Source organism: Lepisma saccharinum, chromosome 26 (assembly GCF_977018435.1).
Source record: "Lepisma saccharinum chromosome 26, izLepSacc3.1, whole genome shotgun sequence".
NCBI classification, from domain to species: domain Eukaryota; kingdom Metazoa; phylum Arthropoda; class Insecta; order Zygentoma; family Lepismatidae; genus Lepisma; species Lepisma saccharinum.
In genome coordinates, this window is record NC_139254.1 from 57,231,687 (window position 1) to 57,241,942 (window position 10,256).

A 10,256-nucleotide genomic window follows, 5' to 3' on the forward strand; every position below is an offset into this window, starting at 1 on the left:
GCAGTCATTGAGTACAGCGCCATCTAACGCTGTTTTAAAACACTGACCCGCTGCGAAGTAAGAACTAGGAACGAATGAATGGTATCGGAAATTTGATATCGCGATATATCGTCAGACGATACGATATTCTTTCATATCGTGATAGTATCGTCCCCACGATATATACAGTATCGCTAAAATATCGTGACGCTGTATCGCCGACACGATTTATATCGTCAAAATCTCGTGACAATATCGTCTAGTTGATATCGCCTTGTCGATATTTTTCAATGTCGCGATATATCGTCTAGACGATAAATTGCCCAACAATAGCAAGAAACTAATTTTGCGTGTGAGTTTGTGCGTTAATAATGTGTTCAGAGGAATTGCCAACGTACCTTGGGAAAGTCGTCAAACTTCGGCTTGTGGGTGAAGACGTAGAAATAGGATTTGGGATTCGTGACGGAGTGATACTCGGCCGTCTGGATCATCGGTGCTGCCACCTGGGCGTCGCTTAGAATCTCCAGAAACGTATCCCTGCGATTCTCGGCCTCGAAGTTCTTCCTCCAATTAGTGTAGTGCTTAAGGATCGTGGCGAACATCTCCCGCGGTTGAATTTCGAATCTCGACTTGACGTAGGCGAGCAGTTTGTCGTTGAATTCAGTCTCCAGCATCCCGTGTTCCAATGAAACTCCGTCCAACAAATGGTAGCTTTCTATCTCCGTGATGCCGTACAGTAAATCGTATCTGTGAATAAAAGAGGGAGCATTATTCAAAGTTTTAGCGATTGTCGTTATTCAGATAGATTAAAATTCACAAATTTCTATTTAACAATCTTGCTTTTTGGGATACTAATTCCTAATTAATTAAAACTATCTGGAATCTTATATATATCTCAAATGACAGACAACATGGCCTAATTAATTTAAACACTTGTGAAATGCTTTAATACATATCTGCATAAAATTTATGAAACCACAATTTTAACATTGGCAAGATATAACGGAGTACTAGAGTTTCTCAAACTTTTTCAGTCCGGAATCCACATCTAAGGATACTATACTTCATGGGACCAATAAGCGTGGGCGCAGGCAGAATTACTTGTAGGAGTATGCACCCAGATTATAATCATATTTTTGCTAACATCGAATACTTTTAGTTACGCTTGCTTAAACAAATTACATATTCTTCATTCTAGAGAATTCAACATGTAATTTAACATTCTAATTTTATCTAGTCTAACAGCTAACCAAACACACATGCTAAAATTGAAACAAACATATTTTCCGGTAACAGTTTCATACATGGAGACACATTTTTTCAATTTTAAACAAGAAACTACTTACGGAAATGAGTTTTTCCAAGGTTTACAACATTCATCAAGGTATTTTCTTTCATCGTGGAATATATTTGATCGGAAAATGATGTATTTTTCAAGAGTAATATCTCACCGACGCACAATTGCCATTGCTTTCATTTGCTTGCCCTACGACAACCGGATGCTGCGTACGTTTGATGACGTAAGACCCTGTTAGTGTTTCAAAACTCCCCTTTTTTTTACTATGCTTCCCTAACGTAACCAAACCTAACCTACCCTTATCGGAAATGGTTCGTGGGGCTGTCGGTCAGCCACCGTGCATAATTGTTCGTGGGGCTATCCGTGAATGGTTCGTGGGGCTATCCGTGAATGGTTTATGGGGCTATCTGTGTATGGTTCGTAGGGCTATCCGTCAGCTACCCGTGCATAATGTATAATTTCCACCGGTGACGAACACGATAGTAGGTATTTTTGGGTAAAGAAGATTGAAACACTGCATACCCACAACGTGAGTCAAGGTGTGCCCGCCATATTGTGTGTTCCGGAAGCGTAGAAAAGAATTTAAAAAAGCACTCAGAATGTAAAAAATTACGTTTGTTTTCGTGTAAAAAGCATAATAGCACCTTGAACTATGTTCCGCAATTCACATTTAATAAGTGCGAAACATGCGAAACACAAAATATGAGATTTTAATGTGTCTCCGATCTATGAAACTCGTACCTATTTTCCTTTATTCACCGAACTAATATCACGGTTTGGGCTATACCAAAGAGATGCCTTTACAAACCAATGGTACAGCGTGAATAACAAAAATGTAGAGTTTAGACTAGTACAACACGGGTTGAATTTATATTGTTAAAACAATATATATATATATATCTTAGTAATCTAAATGTAATAGGTTTTTAAGACACATAAATACATTTTCGAGCCCGACTTCGCGAGCCACCAAACGCCCCCTGGGGACCCAGCAGTGGATCGCGCCACATAGGTTGAGAAACGATGCTATACATGCATGGCACAATAAGGTGTCTCTTTCTACAGGAAAAGTGCCTACCAGCACTGGCGTACCCAGGATTCTCTTCCGGGAGGAGATGGAATTGTCAAGGTCGATAGTACAAACTGCTTTCTTGGGGGACGCATACACAATAAGATATTTCGTATATTTAAAACTTTCCACTCTCCAAAATAGCAATGGTGATTTCAAGGGGATATTACATTTACCACTGGTTTCTCCAGACTCCTTCACTGCTTTTATTTGAAAATGTTGATTATATCAAAGTTTTCACAGGGGTTGTAACCCCATCAGGTCCACTCTGCGTATGCCAGCGCCTACAAGTATTTTCTGTGATTTACTCTAAATATAAGAGCTTCTTTTCCCATTTTACTGAAATAATTTGCAATAAAAAAGTTTGAAAATGATTGCTGTAGAAACATATTATTGTTATTATTTTCATATAGGGTGCACCAATTTGGACGTCAGATCTTTAAAGTATATAGAATGAAAACCGCAAGCGATGATGACATATAACTAACTGACTAACTGACTCTCTAACCTTCTTAAACTCGAAGGTTCATGGCTGCAGCAATACAGGCCTTCCATCTGTCCCTATCTTGAGCAAGATCTATATACTCTTTTCCATCCCGATTTATTTTAGGTCCATCTCAACGTTGTCCCTCTATCTTGGTCTTCCTACAGGTCTCTTACCATCAGGTTTCCCAACAAGAATCCTGTGATCTTCTCTTTCCTCTCCCATTGTGCCACGTGGCCTGCCCACCTAAGTCTTCTTGATTTAATTATTCTTGTAGATGATGACATATATTTTTTTTTAATTTTAAGAACACACAATGGCATTATGTTATGAACGATATGTCGTTCAAACGTCGTCCTCTGCTTCGGTGGGTCGAATGGATTCTGAATGTCCAAATTTTCCAGCACGTCTGCACACATACTGAGCGGAAAAAGCCTCAATGGATCGTTCCATGTTCCGTTTCAGGTCACGAACTGTGCGTGGCTTAGTCTGATAGACCTTATATTTGACATAACCCCATATAAAATAATCCAGGAGTCACATGATCGTGCTGGCCAGTTCACATCATGGTTTCTGGATAGAACTCGTCCGCGGAACTTTGAATGCAATACTTCCATTGTTTGGCGAGCTGTGTGGCAAGTTGCACCATCCTCTTGGGAAAAAACACATTGTTGTTGTCAAGATTTGCCAGTTTAGGCCTCAAAAACTGAACCACCATATTCCTGTATCGCTCCCAGTGATGTGCCGTAGAATATAAGTTTACGTCTACATGCGTTGTCTACACGTAATCTACGCGTAGATTACATTGGGTTGTATTATACATAGACTACGTAGACAAGCTAAAGTGAATTTGAAGTAATTTTCAAGGGTTTCATGAAAGGAAAGTGACATTTTCAACTATATTGGTTCCTAACGAAATGAAAATAATCCTATTTACAACAAATTTCTCTTCTCTTCTATTATCAACTATGGAAGAAGATAAATAGAAAACAACAACAGATGGCAGTCGTGAGGCAAGAGTGGTCTTTTCCCCATAAAACACTAGAATATTTCCTATCTTAGGTTTCTTCCTAGGTGAGAAATTGTTCGAATTTGGAAGGAAGAGTATGAAAAGTTCTCCACACACATCAGCAACTGATACGCAGTATAATTTTGTTTTACTTTCACAGCGCCCTTTGCTACGTTATCACCTTTCGCCATGTTGTTTACATAGATTACGTAATCTAAGTGTAGAAAATAGTCTACGTGTAGCATGTAGACTATTGTTGTTTACGCGTAGACGCACATCACTGATCGCTCCCCATTGACAGTCACGTGATTTCCATGTTGGTCCTAAAGAACATAATGCCCGATCAAGCCATTGGCCGAAAAACCACACCACACAGTCACTTTGTTAGGATGAAGGGGTTACGTCCAGAATCACGTGTGGATTTTGATCTGCCCAAATCCTACAGTTTTGTTCGTTAACGTAGCCGCCATGAAGAAAAAAATGTCCTTCATCGGAAGAGATGATTTAAATTCCTCTCAATGCACGAAATGACTGATAATAAATTCGAATTATTTCTATGCGTTCTTGCATTCTGTATCTCTTCATGATAACTTGCCACAGACTACTGCACACAGAAGTCACAGTTCCATCTCGTCATTCCAGTCAGTGTTCCATAACACTCTTTCAAAGTTCTGACGTTCAAATTAGTAGACCCTTTCTTTTCAAGATAGTTAATATTCTTATATGTCCAACGGACATCGCATGAGGGAGAAGGTGATGGGGCAACACCCCCCCCCCTCCGAAGCAACGACCCATTAAAATGACACTCGTTTACCACTTTCGTGTTTGAACAACCTTTAAAATGAAGATTGAAAATGTGAAATGTTTTCTTGTGTCCCCTGTCTCCCCCTCTAGAACGTTTACAATTCCAGACCTGTCAAAAAATAGCTCCTGCATACGCTAGTGTATGTGTCCCCCTAATTATCCACAATTGTTTGACGATGTAATTGGGGAGCTGCAGTCCCTTTCCACACGGTATGCACTTGATTACCACTTATTAACTTGAAAATACTTTTTATAGGTTCTAAAGTATGGTCACTTGTGGGTTGAAATAATCTTATTAAAATATGCCAATGTGAACATTAGGGCTAAGATTTTTATGACCTAAAAATCACCAAAATATGCAAAATAAAATATGCTCTTATGACCTAAAATTTTACAAAATATGCACTATAATTTGAAAAATATACCCTGGACTGGACTGTTTCAACATCAATATCTAAATGCAGAGATATTTGCACATTCGTACTATTTTTAGTTAACTTTATGGTCCCTGAGTTGCAATCCACAATGAATACTTTCTGTAAATTTTCAAATGGAAATGAAGAAGATTTTGCTACAGTCCAAGAAAAAAAACCTCTCGAATAAACATGGGGTTAAGAACAAATCCACTTCAAAAATGACTGTATATTTCTTGAAAATGCAAAAATATGCTAAATATAACCGAAAATCCATCAAAATATGCTATATCAAGAAAAAATGGCCAAATATGCCGAAATATGCCCTTAAAAAGTGCCTTAACTTATTAGTTTCTTCATAATATGAATTTCTATATGTTTGTGGAACACATCACCCTTACAAAAAAAATATGCTAAGTCATAAAAATCTTACCCTTAGTAATTATTCAGATCCAGTATTTTCTATTGCTGTGTAACATTAATAAATTGTGGAGTGTGAGAAATTTTGAAACATACAAATGTGAACCCAAGCAAAAAATATCTTAGTTTCCTTGAAATGGTAATGTAAATATGTAACTATTCCAGAGTATAGAAAATACTTTTTTAAAATTTATTTATAAGTTGAAAGGTGGAAACTGGAAATTGTTTCAACTGTTAAAGAAAATTTCCTCCACACAAGTGTTTTGTCAATTTTTTTTGTTGTGTGCAAGGAGGCCATGTAATGACCTGGACATTACATTGTAATTCTTTGTTATGTAGCTAAAATATTGTGTTTGTTCTTATTTAAGTTTGAAAATATTTATGTCAGAAAACTAGTGTCAGATAGAAAATAAACTAACCTTGATTTGCCAGTACCTGGCAACATTTAACAAACTGAGAGATTTATCAACAAGCAAAGGGGAAAAAATACAATAGCAACGGGAGAAGTGGTGGTAAAAAATGTGAGTGCTACCCTGTGATTGGAGTTTCCAAATGGAACTAGATCGCTCATAAGCATACAAGGGATCCTCGTTCTAGGTAGGAGGGGAAGTTAAGTTACGTATTTGTGCTTTAAATATGTACTCTAGTGACCCTAAAGACCAGGAGCGTACGCAGGGGAGGAGCATTGGGGACCATACACCCCCATTCGAAACTTGAAATATGAAATACAGTGGGACCTTGATAACTCGAACTTGAGGGGGAAAAGAAAAATAATCGAGGTATCAGAGATTTCGACTTACCAAGGTTCGAGTTATTGAGGGCCGAAATCACCGACTTCGAGTTATAGAGGTCTAAACACATTAACAAAATGATGGTTACATACACGGCAGGGTGGGGGAGTTCAAGTCCCGACCCGATTGTTGATCACCTGACATTGTACGCACGCACCCTACACTTCAACTTATTGAGGTTCGTGCGACTAAAACTTCGAGTTTTAGAGGTGATTAGAATTTAACTTCTACTCATAGAGGTTTTTCATAGTCTACCTTCGAGTTATTATTACGGTATCCCATACACTGTACAAAAAAATACGTCTCATCAAGGTTTAACTGGTGTTCTTGAGGTAAAATTAGTATTGAGTGTTATGGACAATTCAAGGGGATTACAAAACATTCGACTTATGAAGGAATTCGAGATGTTGAGGTTCGGGATATTTAAAAGTGAACCTATAAACACCTAGGAAAATAACAATAACATTATTTTTTTTAGATTTTCAAAGAATTTCGATTTCGTCCTTATATAAATGAATGGCTTTGTTGTAGAAACAGGCTCCAGAAGTCTGCAGTTCAAGATTTAGTAATTGTAGTTTTATAGCCATTGATGCAAAGCTAACAGACGTCCTGCTTTAGTCGGGACAGTTAATTATTTTTAATGCATGTCCCGATCTTTCTCGAACTGCAATCGTGATGCAAAAATGTCTCGTTTTTTTTATTACCTCACATTCCAATGTAAAATGGCTAATGCTGTATTTGGAATTCTTGTTAAATAAATTAAATTTATACATGTATTTTATTTTAATAATCATTGCTAACACGTATCATTTGATTTATAAATATTATTTTTTAAACATGGAATTATCATTAGTGTTCGGTGATTCTGGCATAAGAAAATTTAAGGTACAATATATTGTTACTCTTCGAACACTGGCGTATACAGAGGGAGTGGGGGTTGATGGATCTACAGGCCCTTCCGAAATTTTGCGAAAATCAACATTTTCAAATAAAAGCAATTAAGAACTCAGGGAAAAAACAAAACTGGTAAATGCAACCCCCCTTCCATTTTTGGAAGTGAAAGTGAGTGTTTTTGTAAGCCTCCCTTCATCAAGTTCATCATATCATCACTTATTCTCATCGTTGCGATTAACCGAAAGTGGAATAAACGTGACATAAAGTAACCTAATGCAAAAATCCAACAGCATTTCAGATCATTACTTTGTTCCACATTTTCGGATCTGGAACCAAAAAATCCTGGGTACGGGCCTGCTATGACAACTCTTGTGTGAGAGAGTGAAAATCAATATATAAGGTGTTACCTGCTGAAGAGATCCTTGTAGACCCCCATGACCTGGTTGGGTTCATTGGGCACCACGCTCCCATCCACCACCGGGCCGAAGGGCGTCTTGAACGGAGGGGCTTCCACCTGGATGGACATTATCTCGCTGAGTCGCTTCAGCCGAAGACATCTGGCCATCCTTTCCTCCTTGTCCATCAGAGGGCAGTTGAGAGCCTCGGCCACCTGGATGCTGTACTTCACGGGGTTGGAGGTAAGTGCCCAGTCGCTGAGGGCAGTGCCACTCATCAGTATGGCTCGGTGGAACAGACCTGGAAGATAGCCATGACATGAACATCGTTACGGCTCTGTAACAAATATGACATTGAGAAGTTTGTAGTATATTACGTAATTGTTGTTGAGACATTTTTAAGTTTTCCGCGAATCAGCGCTCAATTGTAAGAAAGTAACTAACCTGAATGTAATTAACTTATTGCTTCAATTTATAAATTAAAATTTAGTTTGAAATGTATGCTGGGCGTAAACAGCAACATGTAAAGCTGTAATTTCAATAAATCTTTTTTGAGTTGATTAAAATTTATTTTTTGTGGAATAAGCTAAAACAAAGAAATGTATATTATCTCAACTTTTAAAATTTGTAACGTTCATGTAACATATGTATAAATTAGTTTAAATAATTTAACAATATTATTATGGGCTAATTTTGTAATCAAAGAGGTTTGCAGAGTAAAACTTCAGGTTTAAGTACCCAGAAATTTCGATAGCATACGAGTATATTTCTTTGACAAAACATTTCCTACGCGGACTAGGAAGGCTTTTATCCTACGTGGACTATGAATCACAATCACACTCAGTGATGTGCCGTACACTATAAGTACAGTACACTACATGCGTTGTCTACACGTAATCTTCGCGTAGATTACATTGGGTTGTAGTTTACATAGACTACGTAGACAATCTAAAGTGCATTTGAATGAATTTTCAAGGTTTTCATGAAAGCAAAGTGACGTTTTCAACTGAATTAGTTCCTAACGAACTGACAAGAATCCTATTTACAACAAAATTTCTATTCTCTTCTATCATCAACTATGGAAGAAGATAAATAGTATGCCAAAAAATAACAGATGGCAGTCCTGAGGTAAAATTAGTCTTTTTCCCATAAATCACTAGAATATTACCTACGTTAGGTTCTTTTCCTAGGTGAGAAGTTGTTCGAATTTTGAAGGAAGAGTATGAAAAGTTTTCCTCACACATCAGGAACTGATAAGCAGAATTATTTTGTTTTACTTCCACGGGGGCCTTTGCTAGTTTATCACCTTTCGCCATGTTGTTTACATAGATTACGTAATCTACGTGTATAAAATAGTCTACTTGTAGAATGTAGACTAACGTTGTTTACGCGTAGACGCACATCACATTCACACTTCCTCGATGGCTAGGAAGGAATCTATAATTGGTGGACCAGGTGTAAATAGACTTTCTCGAAATCAGCTAATATCGTAATTCTTAAGCCAAACGATAACTAAATTATCTCGACTGTGAACCTGAGTTTTACTCCCGTCTTGCACTAAAGTGACTGTACGATTCCTACTGTAATTAGCTGTTCGAAATAGTCGATTCCTACTGTAATTAGCTGTTCGGAATAATCGATTCCTACTGTAATTAGCTGTTCTGAATAGTCGATTGCTACTGTAATTAGCTGTTGGAAATAGTCGATTCCTGCTGTAAATAGCTGTTCGAAATAGTCGATTCCTACTGAAATAGCTGTTCGATATAGTCGATTCCTACTGTAATTAGCTAATCGGAATAGCCGATTCCTACTGTAATTAGCTGTTCGGAAGAGTCGACTCCTACTGTAATTAGCTGTTCGAAATAGTCGATTCCTACCGTAATTAGCTGTCCGAAATAGTCGATTCCTACTGTAATTAGCTGTTCGAAATAGTCGATTCCTACTACTGATTTGATTTGATTTCATTTGCTTTATTTTACTTCGCTTCTTCTGCCACTTTTGGCTAATTTACGAAGAAGGAGATTATTGATGACATGATGAAATTGATGAATGGACACTCACAAACATCCACGCCCAGGCCGATATTCGAACCAGGGACCTTTAGCGTCGTAGCGCGATGTCAAACGTAAGACACGATTACATTGACAGTATACTCTGTCCCTGGTACCTGTGGAGAAAACGAACGAGAACAAGTCTCTGCTCAAGTAGTAACGGAGATCACTCCACCAGTGAACACGTGAGAAGGAATGGGATAGCGTGGAAGGGGGAGAGACTGCAGTTACCTGCCTTCGTAGCAGCATGTACTGCTTCGATCTGCCCACAAATATGCATTTGCATATTTAACACATTTTTACTACATACAAATCCGTTCCCTGCACATTAGCATTTATTATGTTGAAAAGTGAATTGTGTCACTGTGTATGTATCATATCACGCCGACGGCGTTACTCGAACCCAGGACCCCTGGCGTCATAACTTGATAGACTAATCTCTTAGCCAAGGAGTCCGGCTGAAGTGCTGGGGGCAGCTTCTTAAAAGCAAATTACACCAGCGACCTTCAGTTGATCTGATATCTCCGCTGGATTGTAACAGAAATCCACAGGAAACGTTGAAATAACGCAACGTCAGCCTTAGGCAAAAAGAAACACCGTTAACGACAGAACGGAACTGCATTAACGCTTTAACGATCGGAAGTTCGAAT

General features: G+C 38.1%; 1 protein-coding gene across 1 annotated transcript in view; it reads right to left on the bottom strand.

Moving 5' to 3' along the window:
- Positions 1 to 10,256, bottom strand: part of LOC145979755 (neuroligin-4, X-linked-like) — a 453,446-nt gene that overhangs the window by 88,649 nt on the left and 354,541 nt on the right. The window contains exons 4-5 of the mRNA XM_083112741.1: positions 7,568 to 7,856; positions 378 to 726 (exon numbers count right to left, since the gene is read on the bottom strand). Of these exons, the coding sequence (XP_082968867.1) occupies positions 378 to 726; positions 7,568 to 7,856 (638 nt within the window). The remainder of the gene's footprint in view (positions 1 to 377; positions 727 to 7,567; positions 7,857 to 10,256) is intronic.